The 22281-nt window shown below is 32.4% G+C and overlaps 1 protein-coding gene across 3 annotated transcripts in view; it reads right to left on the bottom strand.

The window, feature by feature from the left end:
• Positions 1-2684: 2684 nt before the first annotated feature.
• LOC145333156 (uncharacterized) overlaps positions 2685-22281 on the bottom strand; it is a 78944-nt gene continuing 59347 nt past the window's right edge. For all 3 annotated transcript variants that reach the window (XM_080178306.1, XM_080178307.1, XM_080178308.1), the window contains 20 exons: positions 19872-19909; positions 18545-18628; positions 15865-15945; positions 15438-15590; positions 13780-13849; positions 13403-13455; positions 12962-13058; positions 11869-11957; positions 10528-10578; positions 9956-10054; positions 8762-8818; positions 8376-8519; positions 7851-7987; positions 7343-7739; positions 7079-7245; positions 6726-6932; positions 5948-6134; positions 5482-5809; positions 5240-5367; positions 2685-4954 (listed from right to left, as the gene is read on the bottom strand). In XM_080178306.1, the coding sequence (XP_080034432.1) occupies positions 4812-4954; positions 5240-5367; positions 5482-5809; positions 5948-6134; positions 6726-6932; positions 7079-7245; positions 7343-7739; positions 7851-7987; positions 8376-8519; positions 8762-8818; positions 9956-10054; positions 10528-10578; positions 11869-11957; positions 12962-13058; positions 13403-13455; positions 13780-13849; positions 15438-15590; positions 15865-15945; positions 18545-18628; positions 19872-19909 (2710 nt within the window). In that variant the 3' untranslated portion in view covers positions 2685-4811. The remainder of the gene's footprint in view (positions 4955-5239; positions 5368-5481; positions 5810-5947; positions 6135-6725; positions 6933-7078; positions 7246-7342; positions 7740-7850; positions 7988-8375; positions 8520-8761; positions 8819-9955; positions 10055-10527; positions 10579-11868; positions 11958-12961; positions 13059-13402; positions 13456-13779; positions 13850-15437; positions 15591-15864; positions 15946-18544; positions 18629-19871; positions 19910-22281) is intronic.

The following is a 22281-nucleotide window of genomic DNA, read 5'->3' as shown; positions in this document are numbered from 1 at the left end:
TTCTCGTCAGAACGTAGGCCACGCAAAATGGTTCTTCAATCTTCCTTGGATTGGGCACGTTTTGGGGCATCACTGAAAGATTAGATTTAGATTTTTTCATTTTTCAGTTCACTTAAGGGTTCCTTCCTCCAAGTTGCTTTGGTCTACCTGGTATTCTTAAATAAATATATATATATAAATATTCAATAAAGAAGTAGTTACAAGGTTTGAATCGTACCTAATTGTGAACGGAATCACCATGTACTTTTAAAATCAATAGGCCAATCATAACATGTCTAACTTACAGATCAGAGCTATTCCTGCCAAACAAACGAGCAGACTTGAATATAATTTTGTAAAAGCTACACTTTTAGAAATCAAACTTTTTCTAACTTTACATAATAAGTGTCTCTGTCGCTGCAATTGTCCTTGAATATTTACAAGGATGACAACGTCCATAAATAGCTAAGCATTTAAAGTCATGGATGGGGTGGGGATAGAGCATAAATTCCGAGAATATAACAAAAAGGTAAAAAATACTTAAAAACCAAACATGAAGGATGCTCTTTGAAAAAGGAAATCTTAACAAAAAAATCCGCAGTCTATCTTCTGTAACAGCCGAGAATAACACATTTCTCCAATAGCGTCACGGACTGACGAATGAACGGACAGACAAAGTAACTTATAGAGTGACATTGCTACTAGCAGGAATATTGCCATCTTTTCTGACGACATACTGACTGAAAAGTATGAGTCAAATGTAGATCAGATTCGCAAATTAGAATGCAGTCAGTATTTTTTTTATGGCTATACAAGTCTATACATGTGAGTATCACTTAACAACGTTTATTTTTAAAAGCGAAGCTTTTCTATAATTAGAGTCGGTCCGTCTGTCTGTTATTTTAGCTCTTTTCATTGATCTAGACGTGTCATATCGATTTCAAACTTTGCTTGGGGATTTTAAACATGTTGATTTATGATTTATACACAACTTTTTATATGATATTATTATCCTATTCATCTGATTTTTGGAAAAATGATTTCCAGAACAACAATATAAGTATGTTCTTTTATTGTATCCTGTATTTACGCAATATTGCAACAAATTGGTGTATAATTTTGTTTAGGCTTACAAATGAATGTTCTGCTTTTAAAGTTCAGAGCTGGATCTTTAAATCATTTTAGTGGTGAGCCAGATCGGGGTGAGCCGAACCGATCTGGCTCACCCCGATGTGGCTCACCACTAAAATGATTTAAAGATCCAGCTCTGACACTCTAAAAGAGTTTTTTTTTGTTTGTCCTATCTGATTTTCGAGCTTAACTTTTATGGATGTTGTTGTCCTTGTTATTTTTAGTATCATGTCAAAAATAAAGTTGTTAATTCTAAATAGATTGTAGTTATAAATTTATAATGTCATTATTTTATCGGTAAAACGTCACCCAAAACCTATCATTATTAAAGCCATATTGACGACGTAAACATTGTCTAAAAAAGTAAGTCGATAATAGATCAGCCACGATCTTTATTTTTAAACCCCTTTAGTCAACATAAACCCTTGAAATTGCAAATCGTTATAATGCGAATAATTATGACATGGTAGCGAATCTACTCTGCAATTCCAATATCCCTACTGAAGTTGGATTCAAATGTTTCTTCCTGTATATGGTATCTGTTTGAATTTGGTCAACTTAACTTATCAAAACATAAGTGATTTCCTAGTTTTGGATGTTATCTAATTTTGATTTTATCCAAAGACGATAAAGTATAGAATTGAAAACCCAAAATATTTCTTGGAGATTGAAGAAAAGTTGCGCTTGCGACATGAAAACATTATTTCAGGTTAGGTGAATTCTAGTTTCCGATTGTGTACATAGCACCCTCATCCTATCTCAATATTTACTACTAGCTAAAAAAGCTTCAAACTTTCACAAAAAAAAAAAAATTAAAATTTTGAATGTATAATGTATAAATCGTTCATACGCTTATATGCTTTTGCAATAGTTGGGTTGTTTTTTGTACAACTTCGGAAATTAGGGAAGAAATGAGTAATCAATTTTCAGATGATTTTATCTCAAACTTCAATTCTACTGTTAGGCAAAACTAGAATAAAATTTTTTTAGTGAAAATATATCGAAAATAGACCAAATGGCTTGTATTTAAGATCTTAACTTTGTAAATTACAAAAATCTAACAATTTTAAATACGGTCATTTATACTTTTTACGGTTTTGCTCATAATATAAAGTTTTAACCCTTTGTGAATTTGACAAACAGCGCTTTTATTAAACAGGCATTTCTTTGATTTTACATTTTACTAGAAGCCAGAATTACTTTTAGGTCTTTCAAAAGTTCCAATTTTATTTCAGGCTAGCCAGGCAGAATCTTCTACTTGGATTCTATTTATCTTCTTTGATTTCAGTCTTCCATATCTATAACACAAAGTAGAACGTCCATCCGTCTGTCCCTTAAGATCTCGGTAACCACTGAACCGATCGGATTCTACTCTTTAGGGAATATACTTACTGGTCCTGTGGTGGTTTTAGGCTATTTTCTCAGGTGGGACAACCCGAACCTCACCCAAAAAACTAAAAAAAAACCTCAATTTTTTCCCTCTCTAAAAGTTTGAAAATAGTGGGTGCACTCCAATTGGCAAAGCCCCTAGAGGCTAAGTAACAGAAAGTAACAATGATAAAAAATGAAGTCAATAAATGAAAAATATTTTATTAGATATTTGTCTATACTTCCAATAAATATTTAAAACAAAAACAACTTATAACAAAATATATATAATATACTATATTACTCTGACAATTAACAATAATTATTACTACAAAAATAGTTTTTTTTTAACATAAATACATATATAATCTTTGGTTTCATAAAAATAACTTTTTTTCTGTACATTAACATAAAATATTAATAAAAATTATTAAACTAATACTTTTATCTAAGATTTTATTTAAGAGTGAAAGGTTAAAATATGAGTTATTAACATGTACATATAGTTTTAATTCTATTATATAAAGTGGTAAAGGTTTTTAGCAAAAGATCTTGCTAACCACTGAACCCTTATGGTTCTCCTTTTTAATGTATCTTTTCAGAGGTCCTGTGAAGGTTTACAAATAACTTAGGAACGGGTACCAACATCCTTCTAAGAGAAATCGCCTCTAGAAAAAAAGCCCCTCCCCTCCAAAGAAAAGGAATTTTTTCCATTTTAAAAATAAAATATTAGGGGTGTTAGACCTCCATCTAACTAGATTACATTACTATTTTCAAGAGGTATAAACTATAGAGACTAACATTATTACATTACTTGGATAAAGATAGTTAGTAATAAGTTCCCACTTTATTACTATTACTTTGTTGCCTTTTGGTGAACATTTCTCATCTGTTGAAAATAATACAAAATTTTAACAAAAATTTGCAAATTTGTTTCAAGAAGCTTTTGCCTAAATTTACAAATTAATTATTGGTTGTATTAGGATTGATATTTCTGCTTGCAAAAGCAATAATTTTGTTGTTGTCAAGGTTACCATGAACTTTTTTGTCCACAAGAACAAAAAGTGAAAAATTTACAACAGCAATAGTTTTAATTTTAACCAGAGAAAGTTATTTCATGTGAACAAAATAAATTTTGTCATTTCATAAAGAATAGAATTAATAAAATTTTTGAGTTATTATTACCAATAGTCTTTAATACAAAACAACCAGATGCAACTGATAAAAAATTGAAGCCATAACAGTTTTATTCAGATGAAATGTTTCCCATGATTTTACAAAGTGCACAGCACATTACATTGTTTGATATAGTGATAAAATTTAGTACATTATTTCCACAATAGGGGGCAGTTAATTTGTCTTTTAATTGCTTGAAAATCAAATCTGAGTTAAACTGAGTTTTATTGAGTATTTTTAGTTTAAATATTATTTGCTTTTATTTTATTAACTATATTTTTTAGTTAATATTCTAATCAATATAAAAATTAATTTCTTAATTTTCATAACAAAATAAACTATAATGCTACTATAATAAGCTTTGTTTTTCTAATTGTTTAATTTTCTATTTAATAAAATCTAATTATTTAGCAAGAAAAGATTTAGAAAATCTCTGATTTTGAAAAATTCCACTATCAACAATTAAGGATCAGCTGTCCCTTATTTAACAATATTTGTTAAAATTTAACATCAAGTCGTGATTTAAAATATTTATTGCAATTTTATTACATTGTATTAGGTAACAATTATCCCCCTCTAACTTATACTTTGATTTAAAAATCTTTAGATACAGATTTGGTTAAGTAAGTTTAAGGAAAACAAGTTTGAAAAAAAATGGGGGGGGGGGGATTTAGTACTATTTCCAAAATGAAAATTGTACCATGAAAAAATATAATATATGATAAAATTTCCTTTTCAGTCCAACAAATAGCAAAGATTTTAACAGCAAACTAGATTATTTAATGGAATTTTTTCCATTATTGATTACTGTACCAGGGTTAATGGAATAATTTTAATAGACAAAAGTGATTTTATGGAATGATTCTGGTCTTTAAATATTTACAATAGGATTCAAAGACTTCGAGTTCTTTGTTTTGTTTTTTAGTAAAGATGTGTTAGAATATAAAAATATATTTTTACATACAGATGTCAATTAACTACTGACTTGGGATTTTGATTCTGATAAAAAATCATTCTGCCTCAAGCTATGCTAATAATAAAAAAACTGATATTTTATGTCATTAAAGAAAATTTCTAGTTTTCTTAAAAGTAGCTGAAATTTTGAGCCAATATTATTTTTCATGAGTTGGCATATGCCTCTAATATGGATTAGAAAATTATTCTAAAGCATGTCTAGTAACAGAAAGACTAATGGATTCCAATCTCTGATCATCATCCCCTCCTCCATCACCACTAACATCTTTGTCAGTATCAACACCAGTAAGAGAGAATTCTTTTCTATCACCTTCATGATATCCTTCTAATAAGATAATTCAAGTAATAAATTTTCAATGTAAAATGTTATGTTTGTCATTACAAATGATCTTAAACTCATAATCATAAGGTTATAGTTATTGCATGTAGCATGGCGATAAAAACCTTTATATAAAATTCAATATTTGTAAATTTTGACAGAATTAAGAGTGAAAAAAAGAAGAGATAAAAAAACATGGTTTGGTATTTCTTTTTTAAATTCAGTAAAACAAAATATTTTATAAGATAGTAGAACAATTCCTAAAAAAACTAGAATGAATAAAGTACTCACTTTGGTATTGACTAGAATCCTGTGGAACTTCTCTGTATAAACCAGTTTGTAAGCCAGAATGTGCCATTTGCTGGTGAGGTTTAGGTTGTTCAGTCTTTTCTACAGGGATTTCTCCCATTCTTTGGAATCTGAACAACATTGAAATTGATTTTTTAATCTTTAATTGTTATTAGATATTTTACAGATTCATTTGACCTCCCTTTGTTTATTACAATTTAAAAAATACTATCTAAAGAGGTTACCTGCTAAACGAAAGATCCATCCTTGCTTCACCAGGTTCTTTCCCGCCAAAACTAGCCTGTTGCGTCAAATCAGCTGATTTCTGACTCTGGGTGTGCAAATCTGCCAACACAATACCAGCTCTCCCACTTTGCTGCACTTGGGAAATGTTTAAAGACTGTGATCTCCCCAGAGTATTGCTTGGCTGCTGCCAGGTTAGGATTGATGAAGTAGTGGGAAGTCCTTCAATCGGGGTTGAAGGTTCAGTCATCAATGGAAAGTCAAATGAGAAGGAAGGATTGCTGCCAACAGCTGGGGCGGAGGGAGGAGGTGCAAATCTTTTATCTTGTCCTAAAAGAGTAAGTTATTATATAGTTTTACTTTACCTTTTCCCTAATTTTGAGCATTATGAATCCATTAATCAACCAATTCACCAAACAATGACAAATAGAAAAAAAATATTAAAATATTAAAATATAGTGTTAATACCTGAATGTAGATGAGGAGACCTCATGTATGAAGAAGTCGCCACAGTTGTAGGTGCAGGAAACTGGAATCTTGGCTGGTCAGAGTACCGGCCAACTCCAGGTGGACTTGAATACTGGCCGGAGTAGCCAGATGGCTGGGCAGGGGATGTTGGATAGGATTGGTGGCCAGGTTTGTTGCTAGATAACCCCTAGGATTGTAGAAGAATTTAGAAAAAAAACTTTTGTTTTATATACCAACTAGCGGCTACGCCCCTAGAGGCCTCTAGGGGCACTTGAGGAGGAGAGAGTCGAATTTGATAATTCAATTTCTTATTTTAGATTTTAAAAGAAAAAGTTAAAAAAAATTTACGTTTGATGTTTATTTTTCGTTGAACTCTCTTTCTAAAATTGGTAAATTTTTTAAAAATGTATTTTCTCTAGGGAGGGTGGTGGTACCCTCCCCCAAAATAGTTATAACATTCCCGGGACATATGAGAATCTACCCTGTTAAGGAGAACCCAATCGGTTCAGCGGTTAGCGAGATCCTTCGGTACACACAGACACACAGACAGATACACAGACAAACATCCTGTTACTTTAGTATAAGGATAACTTAAAAAATATGAAATTAACAAATTTAATGAAATAAAGCCTTTTCATCCTGAAGGAAAGGAGTCAAGGGTGTCTGACAAATCTCCCTTTTTAACCCAGTTACAAATCCAATGATATTTGTTGTCTAAAAGGCAAGACTTTGAAACTTAAAAGTAATTTCTTATATTTGAAAAACAGATTTGTTATACCTGTGATCTTAATTGAGCATAAGATTGAGACTCTGGAGTAAATTGTTGTTGCTGACTTGTTAACTGTGACAGTATTTGAGGATTGTTGGTGTACACATTAGCTGGGAGGTTGGCTAACCGCTGTTGGAGTGACTGAAGGGCTGCGGGTGTGTTTTGAGCAAACATTCGTGTTAAACTACTAACTGAGCATTTTTCTAGATTCAGTTCCTAAAAATTATCAAGGTAACTCTCATTGGCGCTATTAATAAACAGTTTCCTTGTTATGGAAATATCAACAAAATATTTTTATAAAATTTTTGTCAATTCAAATCTTTCAGAATAAAAAAAAGAGGACATTTAAAAAAATAGATTACCTTTAGTGACAATTTTACAGGTTTTCTTTGATCAGCTGATTTGAACCCCTGGTCACGTGACTGATCAGCTGTTTCTGATGTATCAGTGTCTAGGCTGGCCTTGGAGAAGTCAATTTGATCCACTATGTGATCATCAACTGATGTAACACGGATGCTTACTATATTTCCTAGAAAGTAAACAATGAAAAAAAATTATTTCTGAGTTCATAATTATGTCAAATGTATGAATATTAAAACCAGTTTTTCCTCTATATAAAACCTTACCTTTACTGCCTTTTCTTGTTGTTTTATCTTCCATTTGATCTGGACTGACCTCTTGGCTAGATTCTTCCACTGTTTGGTGCAGCTGCCGCGGAGGAAATTTAACAGATGTTGGCGACAGCTGATGACTCATAGCAGCTGCTCCCATTTGCTGTAACTGTTGCAGCTGCAATGGCATTATATTAACCGTTGTCTTTCTTGGAATATTGGCCAGTTGACATGTAGATGGGTTGGTAACATGTTGTCTGTTAAAGCTTGGCGTGCCGGGTCGGGCAAATGGTTGGGCTAAGCTGACCGCTGAAAGCATTTCTAGATATTGTTGCTGTGCTTGTTGATTGCTTGAATGTTGTCTCCCTAACTGCTGGTGTTGTAGATTTATAGAAGAAGTATCATGTTGAGTCTAAATAAGAATATCATTAAATTCAGAATGTTTTGGTAAAAGTATTTAATTGAAAATTCAAAAAAAATTAAGTCCAACTTTATGAGACAAATCCATTTCTAACCAACCAACCTGATGTTCTGGAATCCTGGACATGGCACCGCCCACAACTCCATGGTGATATTGATCTCCAAATCTGCCAATACCTCCAACCCTGGCCTGGCCACTGGTCCCCACCATTTGACTGCTGGCTGTTACAGGCAGCATACCTTAAATTTTACAAAAATATGAAGATACAGTTGGCTTAAAACTATATTTTGTAATCCGAACAATGATTTTTAAATAAAAAGAATATTTAATAATTTTATCATTTGTGTAGCATCTCTTAAACTGACTGACTGAATTATACCTTATAACAGAAAAGTTGTATATACCTATGAGAGTGCATCTAAAGTACATTGAACACTTCTTAATTTTAATTATAAATTCGACCCATTTTAAATTCTTTGAATTTTCCCGAAGGGAGAGGACAATTAAAATTAAACCTTTTCCCTTAATAATCAAGTAATTTATTACTACTATTAGGTCATATATACATCTTTGCATTTATGACCGTTTTCGGTCTTGTTTGTTTATACACTTCTATCTATCTATTACCTGATCCTAGTCTACCCTGCAAGCCAAAAGCTCCAGTGACAGGTGTCCCACCCTGGGGCATTGAGTCTTTCCTGGATGGGGCACTAGGCCCCCCAGGTTGGGTCGGGGAGTGTAGGTCTGATAGATGACGGGTTACTGGTATTCCTAAATTTAAAACCCTTATGAACCCATTAATCTTAAGAAATTAAACATATTCTCGTATGTTAAAATTAGGTTAATAAAAAAGTGGTAACATTAAGAAAATATAATAACTGTACATAGTAATTTTCAATAATCACGAATAATTGTATTCTAAAGTACATAAGACTGTGACAAATAGACAGACGTACCGACATACAATACTTAACAAAATGTAGCGTTGCTACTAATGACAATAGTAATAATACCTTGTTCAACTCTGACTAGTGAAGGAGTTTGAAATCGCGGGGCAAAACTTGTCATATCTGGATAAAAATTTATATCAACAAATCAAAATATTTAGGAAATACTACAATTTTAACTAATATTCTTTTGAAATTTAAAAAGTTTTTTACATCTTTAGAAATTTTAAAATTTCAATACTTCTCTGTATTAGATACATTGTTTTAAAGAATGACCATTAAGTTAATACTAAAGGACAGACTAACATTTAGCTTCCATAATTGAAAGAAATGATGTTCTTTAGGTTAAAAAGTGGCGTTTACAATTCACTAGAGGGTTGTGAACCCGTTAAGGGATTCCTTCCCAGCTTAAAATTTAAGAAATTCATAATGGGTAGGGAGGGGGGAGGTTAACTCATTAAGTTAAAAAAAGGGGAAGGTATGACTTTCCAACTTAAAATTTGATTTCATTTAAGAAAATACAACCCCCTATCACACGCCACTGGAAAAAATAAGATAATTTGAAAAACATAATTCTAAAAATCTAAAATAATTCCAATTTAGAAAAATTTGTCTGTATAATTTATGGCAACAGGTTATTATTCAATTAAATCTTAATTATAATTCTATTTATTTAATCTCTTTATATTTAAAAATAGAATTTACTTCTAAACTGTTAATCTTAAAAATCGAGGTAGTAGGTAATTCTTTTCAACTGTGAATTAATTTTTGACATACTTTTTTTATGTGATAGAATTTTTCTTATTCTTCAACTAAAATTTTTTAAAGAATTTTTCTAAATTTATTTGTGAATGTAATGAAGAAATTTTACAAATCTTTTGATTAAATTGATAGCAAATCATTTTGTTAAAACTATACTACACTTCTTATTTCCCCTCATACTGGATGAATGAACCGACCATAAGTGTTCAGTCCATGTTAGCAATCAAACTGACACCAATTTTCCCAAGGAAAATATATCAGACAATGGATGTAATTGTAGAATAAATGTGGATATTAATACAGGTTAAAAATTGTCGTCAATATAGCTTGTTAACGTGGACATGGCTTATTTGTCAGTTCGTTTTCATAAGAATGGGATGGGGTTAAGGGAGTGGATTGTATGGTCCTTATTTATGCCAGCTATAGGTTTCACTTCATCAGAGTACATGAAAATCTGGTATAATATCCAAGTAGTAATAAATCTATAGTTGTACTCACTTGAACAGAGTGGTGTTGGAAACCTTAGCTGGGGTTCTTTGGGTATAGCTGTTGTTGTTATTATGGTAGTCAAGGATCTCACCAAACCTTTGCTCCCAGCTGAAAACAAAATTGAAAGATTAATAAACAAGGACAATAAAGTTAACAAGTAGCCAACCACTTTTAGCTAGCTTAGAGGTAAAATGACAGAAAGTTGTAATTGAAAAAAGGAAGTATCTTTCTAGCTATCTGTCTGTATGTCTGTCTGTCTGTTTGTCTTTTTGTCTTTTTGTCTGTCTGACTTTCTTGTCTTTTTTTTTCTTGTCTGTTTGTCTGTCTGTCTGTCTTTATTTGGCTGTTTGTCTGTCTCTATTTGACTGTTTGTTTGTCTGTCTGTCTCTATTTGACTGTTTGTCTGTCTGTCTGTCTCTATTTGACTGTTTGTCTGTCTGTCTGTCTATATTTGACTGTTTGTCTGTCTGTCTATCTCTATTTGACTGTTTGTCTGTCTGCCCAACTGTCAGTTTGTCAGTCAATTTGTCTGTTTGTCTGTTTGGCAGTCTGTGTATAAATCCATCTATCTATCTATCTACCTCTTGTCCAGCAAGAGGTTGAACCACGGTTCTGTAGACTTAATCTTCTACCTGAAATTGATTTAAATTTAATTTTCAGCAATAAAGTTAACGAATAGAGGGGCAAAAAATCCACATTGGTTTATTTTGGGGTGAGGGTAAAAAATGGAAAATTAATTAAATTTTTTTTTTTTTTTTGGGGAGGGGGTAATCTTTATATCATAGAGACAAGGACGTCCAAGCTTTTATATTTATTTGGGGGAGAATAAAAATTAAAAATAATTTTTACCCCCCCCCACTTGGACGTCCATGGGGGTAGATACACCCCTTGAGTTTCTTCTCTCCCCAACACAGAACCCTGTGTACGCCACATGATTTATACTTAATTAGTATGATAAAGAAGTTACAATATGTAAAATATTTTACTCATTTTCGTGTAAAAAAGATGTAAATAATAAATATCTAAATATTTAGTACGTAGTATTATTTTTGGTAGCGTAGCTACTCTATCCGATAAGATTTATCCAACACCCGTTTGTTTGTCTGTCTGTATATCTGTCTGTCCGTAGTTCTGTCCGAGGTCTGATTCTCTCTTTGGCTACAAACAACAGGTCTGATTCTTTATCTCTCACTACGCCTGTCTTTAGGTTCGCCTGTCAGTAGGTTTTTCTATTGATACGTCAGTCCCACCAAAGACATCGTACTACTTTGTATTATTGACTAGCGGCTTCGCCCCTAGCCTCTAGGGGCTTTGCCCCAAGAGATGATAAAAAAAGTTAAGGTGAAATTCATAAAAAAAAGGACCAAGGAAATCTCCTGCAAAAAAAGGACCAAGGATATCTCTTACAAAAAAAAAATTTCCTTTTCGGGGGGGGGGGGTTGGAGGTGTCCCATCCCCCAAGAAAATAGCCTAAAACCAACACAGGACCAGTAGGTATATTCCCTGAAGAGTAGAATCCGATCGGTTCAGTGGTTACCGAGATCTTAAGGGACAGACATCAAAACGTCTAACATGATTGTAAAACTTCAAAGCAAGTACAAATATTAACATAATAATATGAGTTTTTGTCAATTAAGCTGAAGACCTATCTTACACCAAATGAACACATTACAATAACCTTAATGTAACTCACCATTGGAGTAAAACACTAGAGGAAGAAAGGGTTAAATAACTTTATCTCCCCATCGCATCAACCTTGTGCAACCTTTCTAATGGGTCATTCAAAATCAACCAATGGTGTCGCTTATATTAACACGGCCAAGCAGCAGAAAATAATTTAGAAGCAGACGAAAGAGGTCTTTGAAAAAGGAAGCGAGGTAATTGTCTGTAAATACATCTATGCTATAGATCTGTTCACTCACCTAGAGCGTGTGTAGTTGGCGTTTGGAATGAAGGACGGCGGCTAAATTGTAGAGAACTGCGGCGGACTGGTATAGGCTGCCATATACTTCTAAATAGATAGATAGATAAATAGCACGGCGGCTAAACTGTAGAGAACTGCGGCGGACTGGTATAGGCTGCCATATACTTCTAAATAGATAGATAGATAAACAGCACGGCGGCTAAACTGTAGAGAACTGCGGCGGACTAGTATTGGCTGCCATATACTTCTAAATAGATATATTGATAAATAGCACGGCGGCTAAACTATAGAGAACTGCGGCGGACTGGTATAGGCTGTCATATACTTCTAAATAGATAGATATATAAATAGCACGGCGGCTAAACTATAGAGAACTGCGGCGGACTGGTATAGGCTGCCATATACTTCTAAATAAATATATATATTATTATTATTATATTTACAGCAAGGCGAAATGATTTTAAAAGCAAATGAAAAGATAGCTAGACAGTTAGATTTTTTTACGGATAATATTTTTTTCTCGCATCGTATTATAAACAGCATTCCGCGGATATAGAATTTACAGTACATAGTACATTTTTATATTCGTTGAAAGCTGGATATAATACGATGCTAAACATAGTTTTTTCGTATGGATGAGAACCGGTTCCTATACACCGGATTCGAATGAATACGAGAAATAATATTACTTAAACTTATAGATAAATAGATATATAGGGTGATAAAAAGTAAATAAATACAAAGATAAACATATGAATAGAAAAAGCAGAGAAAGGCTGCTTTTGTGTGTTAGAAATATAAAAGGCACATTCACATATAAATAAATATATTTATAGGTAAATGGTTTTGATAGATAGATAAAAAAGGTAGATTAATAGATAGATAGACAAATAGTAGCCAATTTCTTACTTGATTTTTAGCTCCCATGAAGAAAAATATTATTGTTGAGTTTTTTGAGTAAAGAAAGACACACATATAGATAAATAAATAGATAGATAGTAAGATATATAAAGACTATAATATAATATATAGATAAATAAAAGATATGATAATAGATAGATAGACAAACATAAAATTAGATAGCAACTTACTTTATTTTTAGCTTCCACGAAGAAAAAAGCTGTTTTTGAGTGTTGGAGAAAGATTCACAGCCAAGACATACATCCAACAAGGACAAAAATTTACTAACTGAAAAATAAAATAAATATCGTTTTGTAGCGAAGCTACTCGTTAATCGTCCATCTGTCTTGTTGTTTTGGTATATCCATGGCAAAAAATAATTAAACGCTTGTTCTCAATGTATGAAGATATCAGACTCTTATAAGTTTAAATCTTTAACTATATTTAATCACTTAAACTAACTTTTTAATGTATATTTTTAATTTTAAAAACCCACATTAGTTACCACCGGGCTTAAAACCTTCAGGACCCTTACCATATAGGGTTTGTTACTGCGGGGCTCTAATAGCAACTAATTCACCTAAACTAACTTTTTGTTTTTTATGCAATTTTAGGGAAACCGCCTTACTTACCATTCACAGGTTCTGTTTTTGGTGAAAGCAATAGGTTTGTGCAAACATGCCTACATTTAGATAAAAAACTTTAATATTTAAATTTAAATAAATAATAATAGTTGCTGCTGAACCTATATGGTTCTCCGTTACAATGTAGATTCTGGGAAGATTTATAACTATAAAATTTATATATACCACCAACTTCCAAGATGAATTACACCTAGAAAAACTTAACCCCCCCCCCCATTTTTTTCTTTTTAAAACTAAAACTAAATAAGGGGGAAAGATGGTTGACGAACACACAATTTCCCCTAAAGGCATCTAGATGCGTATCCGCTAGTAACTAATAAAGTAACAATTTATTTTTATACATTTTTGAATATTAAAGTTTCCTAAGAGTGAGACAAATAAGATCTACCAAAATTTGTTGTTCAGATATTCCAATTACTTCACTTTCACAAGTCTAAATACATTCATAAATAGTTTTCTCGTATTCATTTGAATCCGGTGGATAGGAACCGGTTCTCATCCATACGAAAAAACTATGTCTAGCATCGTATTATATCCAGCTTTCTACGAATATAAAAATGTACAATCATAAGATTAAAACTAGTTTTTTTAGCCGGTGCCTTCGGCGCCTCGGGGCTAAAACAACTAGTTTTAATCCTATAATTGTACATTCTATATCCGCGGAAAGCCGTTTATAATACGATGCGAGAAATAACTATTATATATTTGGAAAACCTATTATGAGACACTTATGTTTCAAATATTTAAAAACTAGAGTTGGCTCGATATAATTATCTCCCTATTGGCTAGTTTTCTATATGCATATCTATTTCTCAATAAATCTATTTTCCTCACCCGGCATTACTATCTAAAAGAAAGTAAATATTTAATAATTTAAATGATTTTAAAAAGATTTTTTAAATTATATTTTTTCCTTTACATTACCATCACCAAAGGGTTAATGATGATGATTACAATTTTGGTTTAATATTTGACCACACAAAATGTCGCCACAATCGAATTCTTTTAAAACAGAGTTTTCTTAAATTTATTATATTATAAATTAAAATTTTCTTTTTTATGATTAGAAATTAAGTACATCAATATAAGGTAAATAGCAACATGAAATTAAAAAAATGAATTTATTTTTAATAAAGTAAAATAATGGGTCTTATTGTTCTGGGCAATGAGAGTTTATTATGGATTAATGGAGCACTATGAGTTTTAATCATATATTCCTTGGAAAACTTGAGCTCGTTTATAGACATTTATTTCCTATGTAGATCTGACATGGATCTTGAAGCAATTAAGCAGGCCGTTTTGTACATGTTAAAAATTAGAAGATTTCATTAAATAAAAGTTATCGCAAATATACTTAGTAAATGATTATTTCAATAAATTATGCCCTAAAACCGGTTTTTTCCAAAGGCCTTTTTTTCGAACACTTAAGGATCTAAAGGTTGTGCAAATAATACCCGGTATTTAGGGCATAATTTGTTGAAATAATCATATTTAAATATTTGAAACATAAATGTCCCAGAATAGGTTTTCCAAATATATAAAGCATTTTACATACCTAATTGTTTTATTTTCTATGCATAATTAAGCTTTAAAAAAAATCATTTTTCTTAAATGACCCTGTATAAACGGATATAGAATATGTTGATATTGTGACAGGAAAATTTTTGTCGTCAATTTAGGTTGTCAATATAGTTCTCGGATATTAGTCAATACGTTCCTCCATTGTAAGGGTAAGAGATGAGTAAAGTCATAGTCATCTGAGAAAAATATTTTATCAGGGTATACGTTTGTAACAACTTTATAATCATTATCAAAATGTCCGTGCGTTTATTAAAACCTTGATTTTTGAAATAAAGATTATTTTGATGGTTAGACATAATTCAAATTCTAAAGAATGATAAAAAACTTCTTGAATAGCGAAGTTGTATTTTATGAGTTTCATTCAATTCCAAAAATAATATATATGTATGAAATTTTTTAGAATCATTGAAATAAGAATAAATTAAAGAAACTATTAATCCCTTTTGATCAGAGGTAGCTTGAATTTCAGTCACTTCTTTTTCCTCTTGTGTTTCTAGTCCCTGCCTTTGTGACTGGACTCCCTCGCTTTCAGTCTCTGTTTCTAGTCCTTGTGGTTGAGACTGGACTTCTTGCTTTGGTGGATTTTGTGTAGTTTCTTAAAAAAACAAAAATATATGGCATAATCGTTTTTTGTTTTTTGGAGTGACATGGATTATCTGAAGGTTTTTACAATAAATTTTACACCCTATATGGTCAGTAAAACACAATAATAAGTTGAACTTTTTGGCTTATCATATGAATATGAATAGAAGAATGTATGCCTTCGTTTTCGTACCAATAATATAGTCGGATTATTCCGATACTGTTTTCCTACTGGCAGAATAAGAGGGGTAGTGCATCGAGTTTTATATTCCTCAAAAATTTTATACCTGTAATTTCTGGAGGCATAGGACTCTTCAGGATCACCTCCAGCTCTACCAGCAGTTTCCGCATGTCAAAATTGTCAGATTCTAAAATTTAAAAATGATGATTTTAAATTAAAGCCCGTTTACTTCAAAATAAAAGGGGAGGGTTTAGTATTACCTTGTTTGTTTTATTACTTTAGTTCCTACCAGCGGCTTCGCCCCTATCCTATAGGGGCTTTGCCCCAAGAGGTAATTAAAAAAAAAATTAGTACCCCCACTAAGGTAACCCCACTAATTTCTGTTAAAAAAAAAAATTAAGTACCCCCACTAAGGTGCCCCCACTACTTTCTATTGAAAAAAAAAATGGGGGGGGATTTTTTTGTTTTTAAGGGGGTTTGGGGGTGTCCCACCCCCCAAGAAAATAGCCTAAAACCACCACAGGACCAGTAGGTATATACTCTGAAGAGTAGAATCCGATCGGTTCAGTGATTACCAAGATCTTAAGGGACAGATAGACGGACAGACATCAAGCTACTTTGTATTAAAGATATCTATAATACAAAGTAGCTTGATGTCTGTCCGTCTGTCCGTCTGACCGTCTGTCCGTCTGTCTGTCTGTCCCTTAAGATCTTGGTAACCACTGAACCGATCGGATTCTACTCTTCAGGGAATATACCTACTGGTCCTGTGGTGGTTTTAGGCTATTTTCTTGGGGGGTGGGACACCCCCAACCCCCCCAAAAATAAAAAAAAATCCAACCCCCAAAATTTTTTTTTTACATTTTTTGTAAAATCTTAGTAACTGCTGATCAAATTGGGCTCTACCCTTCTGGGAATATACCTACTGGTCCTCTGGTGGTTTTGAGCTATTTTCTTGGGGGGTGGGACACCCCAACCCCCCCAAAAATAAAAAAATCCCCACTTTCAAATTTTTTTTTTTTATTTTTTTTGTAAACAAAAACCAGTAATTGGGGTGGGGGAACCCAACTGCAACATGGGGCGAAGCCCACATGAATCCCCCCCCCAAAAAAAAATTAAAATATTTTTTTTTATTTTAATTTTTGTGTATGCGAACAACCTAGGTCTAATTTTTACGAATTGAAATTTTTGTGTATACGGCAAACAACCTGGGTTTAATTTGTACAAATTCAAATTTTTGTGCATAAAGCGCACAACCTGGGTTTAATTTTACCACAGAGTAATTAAACAAAGAATAATTTTTTGAATATTTCTATTAAGGAGGGTTGACTTCCCAAAACTATATAGGGCGAAGCCCCTAGAGGCTAGGGGCGAAGCCGCTAGTGGTAAGACAAGCAGCTAAGACACTAGAGGCCTCTAGGAGCAATTGAGTGGGGAGGGGGGGGGGGGAGGAGAGGCGACACATAACTTTTAAACTTTAATTCTAAAAAGAAAAAGTAAATAAAAATCTAAGGGGGTAATTTTGTTTTTTAGGGCCACCCTTCCACTAAATATATATAAACCTTTTTAAGAAATATGAGGAGCTGCACTTTAAAGGAGAAACATATCGGTTCAACGGGAACCGATTTCCTTCGGTACAAACAGACAGAAAAACATAGATCCTGTTACTTGAAAGATTTAGTTTTGCCTTTAAACTATAAAAAAAAGTTGATTATCAGAAATCAAAAAGAAAAAAAGTTTGCTTTTTTATAACTATACAAGTATACATCATTACTTTTTTTCATTCATTTTCTTCATTCTCATAAGAAAGAGAAAAAGATGATATAAATAATAAAAGTTAATTTTTTTTATTATATGCCTCTTTCTTTTCAACCAGTAAAAAAAGATATTTAATTATTTTGTCACTTTGGTTTTATTTGGATTTTTTTTACATACTAGCACAGAAATAGCCTAAAACCAGATTACAGCCGTCTTCAAGGTCTTATGCAACACATTTGCAATCTCTCATTATACCTCCAACCACTTATTTTTAAATTAAATTGATAGAGGGGGGAGGGGTTAGATTTTCTTCCACAATGAACACACGAAAAACTAATTTTTTTTATATATATTTCAAAATCCATAATTGAGAAAGATTTATTTATATCATACATAGTCCTTATATATCCTTGCTAATAACGGAATTCTAATTATCACATATTGCAAAATATTTTTCTTTGCAACGAATGTATAAATAGCAGAGAATTGGGGATGTGACAATGGAAGAGACATTAATCTTATTCCGAAAGAACGTGTTTTTTGATTCCCAAAGTTCAAAGTTTTAATTTACCAGGGTTCAACAAAATATATTTTTTTCAATAATTACTCAACAGAATTAAAAAAATAAGTTGTCAAATTAAAGATCTTACTATTTTTGTTCATAATGGCAATTTTCTTCTTTTTTTGTTGCGTTTTAGTATCTTAAAACCAACTTAATTAAAAAATAAGAGGTCTACAAAACATCTAAATTCTATGGATCATTTTACATCTACTTCTTACTAAAAGCACCGACTTGCCATTAAAAAAAATCACAAAAGTTAGGACACGTTCCTTTAACTAACATTAAATTCTTAATAAAATTAAACTCTTTGATTTTTACAGAAAATAAATGGCCTAAAACTAACCCAGGAAATTTTAAAAGCTTCCCTAAATAAAGTCCGCAATCAGTTAAGTAAATCTTGAGCTAAAGACAGTTAAACTTTACTTCTTTAGGTAATAGGTTTAGTAAAACTAAAAAATCATCTTACCTAAACTAGCATTCATACTTTTGAGAATTTCTGGCCTTTCTTTTAGCTTGGATATTGAAGCAATCATTTTTCTACGGGCACCCTATTTATTTTTAAAATTTTCATCATTATATTTATAGTATTTGATGAAAATTAAAATAAACCAAGTATATTATTAATATCTTAATATTTTACTATTATAGTAAATGAAATCTTTCTAGCATGACTGAACCATCAGAGTTTTGACGTACGGACAGATGAAGTGAATTATAGAGTAGCTTCGCTACTAAAATGTAACAGCTAATAACAATAGTATTATTTAAACTTACTAAAATAACAAATATTCTAATAATAGCATATTTGTGAAACCTTTTCAAATGGAAAGGTTAGGAGTTATATATAACATTTAAAAAAATGAAGGTTTTTTTTAGGTTTTATAAAGTTCTTAAACAAGGATGACAACATACATAAGTAACGAAGCTCAAAAATTATGAATGGAAATTACTATGAAGCAGTGTCATACAATAAACATTAATCTTAATAAAATAGAGAAATTAGGAAACTGTAAAAATCACGCAACCTTAAAAATCACAAAAATTAAAAAAATCTAGGAATCGATCTAGCACCGCAACTTATAGAAAATCCTAATGAAACTTGGTAAAAATATGTAAAATATGAGCATATTCAATCCCTGATAATTTCAGCCGCTAATCCTGAATAGGAATCGAAAAAACCATAGAAAACCTAAAAATCTAGGAATCGATCTAGCACCCCAATTAATAAATAAATCGCAATAAAGCTTAAGGAACTTATGTAGAATGTAAATCTAAGCAATCCCTGAAAATTTCAGCCCATTATCTTAGAAAGGAGTTGAGAAAATCAAGAAAACATGAAAATCTAGGAATCGATCTAGCACCCCAAATAACAGACAGGTGTTCAAAATTAAGTATAGATTAGATGGGCATATGTTATGAGAATCTTCACTAAAAATTTCAGCTGTCTATCTTTTATAGGAGCCGAGAAAATCACGTTTCCCCCACTTTGTCTCGGACAGACGGACAGACGGACAGACGGACGGACGGACGGACGGACGGAAGGACAGACGGACGGACATTTCGAATTATAGAGTAGCTTCGCAACTAAAAAAAACAATGATACATACATAAAAGCGAAAGTCAGACAGACGGACAAATGAATATTGACTATGTATAGAGTAATTTCATTAAGGAAAAAACTGAATACTATCTAAAGATCTAACCAAAAACTTTAAAATAAACCAAATGCTTAAATCAAAAGAAAGAGCTAAGTAGAAGATTAAATAATTCTCTTATTCGTTGAAAATTTTCCTTTGTAATGTTCAAATCTTCTAAGTCTTCTTCTTTCAAACTAAAAGAATATTATTATTATAGGTATTTCTTACAATTACCCAACAAACAACCAACCATTTGATTGCACGACCCATGTCTGGAGGTCCCAACTGTGCATGGTAATGAGTTGCGCCTATTTTTGGCCAAGGCATACCCCCAAGCTCTAACTATTTCTGTCGAGCACCTGACAAAGCAGCAGAAGAAACTATTTTTACGTCTTTATGACGTGGTGTTCGGCCGAGATTCGAACCTATCACCTTCGCAACAACCAGCGTATGCGCTACGTGTTAAGCCAAAGTAGCTGGTTTTAGTAATGATGATAAACAAAATTATAAGATAAGATAAGATAAGATAAGATTTATTTTCCTCAAAGGTACAACATATTTTATTAGATATATATCATACATTAGGTTACTATGCTTTGATTGGTTTGATTGTTCTGGTTTGTTATGTTTGATGCAGATTTGAGAACAATTTACATAATAACTATTATTAAGTACCTAGCATGGAATTGACCGAACTTCGTCTCCACCTAGTTACCAGGCCAGTTCGAATAGAATAAAGATAACATTTTACAAGAAAAATTCCATGCAACATTGTACCAGATAGTTGGCATAACCCTTTAAGGGTTGTGGAGCCACTGGTGTACTTTGACGCTTGCCAAGCCGATACAATGTTATATGTGCAAATAATCTTAACAATAATGATAATAAAATACAATATCTTGCTGTGTATTTCAGACATCCTCCTACTATCAGTTGCAACTTCTCCAAGCATAAATTCGGAACAATTAAGGAACCAAAACCTTCAAAAGAAGTCGCTATTCCCGTTGTGATCCTTTTTCAGCTCTACCTAGACAGTTTCCTTTGTAACAAATTATTCTCATTACAGAGTGGAGTTTTGTCCGTGTATAAGGACATCTCCACACCAATAATTACAGGGTAACGATAAATATCGCGACAACGCTGGTCCAATCCAAAAATAAAATAAAATAAGATAAGATACTCCAATGATGTGTCCATAGATAATAAACCGTACCTATATAACGTATTTAGGTACCTAAGTGAACAAGGTGTAATGATTGGTTTCGATTCCTACGGAATCTGATTTTTATTTCTTGAGAATGGATATAATAATCCACTAATGTACAAAATAATATAGGTCATATGCGATTCCTACGGAATCTGATTTTGGTATTTTGAGGTAGTGGGAGTGTGTCCCTAAATGTGTAATGTTCGATTCCTCCGGAATCTGATTTTTATGTTTTGAGAACTTGTCACAGCATAGCTGTGTATGGGGCATCAATATATAGTGGGAAAGAAAAAAGGGGGGGGGAGTGGGTGGGAGAGGGGAGGTGAGGGGAGAGTGGTTTGTGCTCAAAAAATGTTTATATTAATCTCACCCTTTTTTAAAAGAGAAGGGTGAAAGTGGGTCATGGTAAGATTAAAAAACTGTGGCGTGCTGTCGCGCGCTAAATTTTGGTCATAGCTTAGCTTTTAGTGGAGTTTTAATCCTACTGTTGTTTAGACACGAAAATGTTCGGAGAGGAAGAATACCAACAAATGTGGCAGCCGCTACGCAATCGATTGACAATAACATATCAACGACTTCTCAATATAGTTAATGGTGACAATGTCAGCGAGGAAGTGCGTCGTGAGGTAGCCCGTCTACTATACCAGCAAGGTTATCTTGAAACCGAGTTGGCACTCACTCTGTATAACCCCAACAAAGACATGGAGTATCATGAAAATAAATTGGGTGAAATTGCTCAGCAGATAACTGCTCAAGAGGGGGCTTGTCTCCAACTTTAGCTCCAGAAAGTGGCCATTACCGGTCAAGACTAGTTATGGTCAAATTCTCTACGACTTCATATACAAGATATCCGCAAAAATCCGCAAAAATATCCGTAAAACATCCACAAAAAATCAACAAATAATCAACAAATAATCAAATATGGCTATTAAAAAATTGTGAGAAATAGTACTGTAAAAAAAAAAAGAGTTATTTTGTGTGCTAATTTAATTTTAAAATGTACCATAAATTCATCAATTTTGTTTTAATTAACCCATTAGTGCCGAACCGGGTTTTAAAACCCGGTGCCAGAAAATGGAAAAAAAACCGGTTTCCGGCTTCATAATTGCATCATTCTCAGTATGAATCCCCCCTCTACTACCCTGGCTTTCATTTCCCCCTGGAGCTGGCAGTTTAGCTTACTTCCGTTTGCTGGTATAGATCAACAAAGTTTGAAAATCATGACAATTCAAAATACCCCATCTAACTTTTTTGTTTTTATAGTAAAGTCGCTGATTTTTTTCGTGAAATCTAATGTTTATTGACAAGTACATCTATTTGTGAATTCGTTTTATTTAAATTATTATTTTTTATATGATT

This window comes from Acartia tonsa, chromosome 12, assembly GCF_053477335.1.
Source record: "Acartia tonsa isolate MP-2025a chromosome 12, ASM5347733v1, whole genome shotgun sequence".
NCBI classification, from domain to species: domain Eukaryota; kingdom Metazoa; phylum Arthropoda; class Copepoda; order Calanoida; family Acartiidae; genus Acartia; species Acartia tonsa.
The sequence above is the reverse complement of the archived record's forward strand: the minus strand, read 5'-3'. Positions and strand labels throughout refer to the sequence as shown.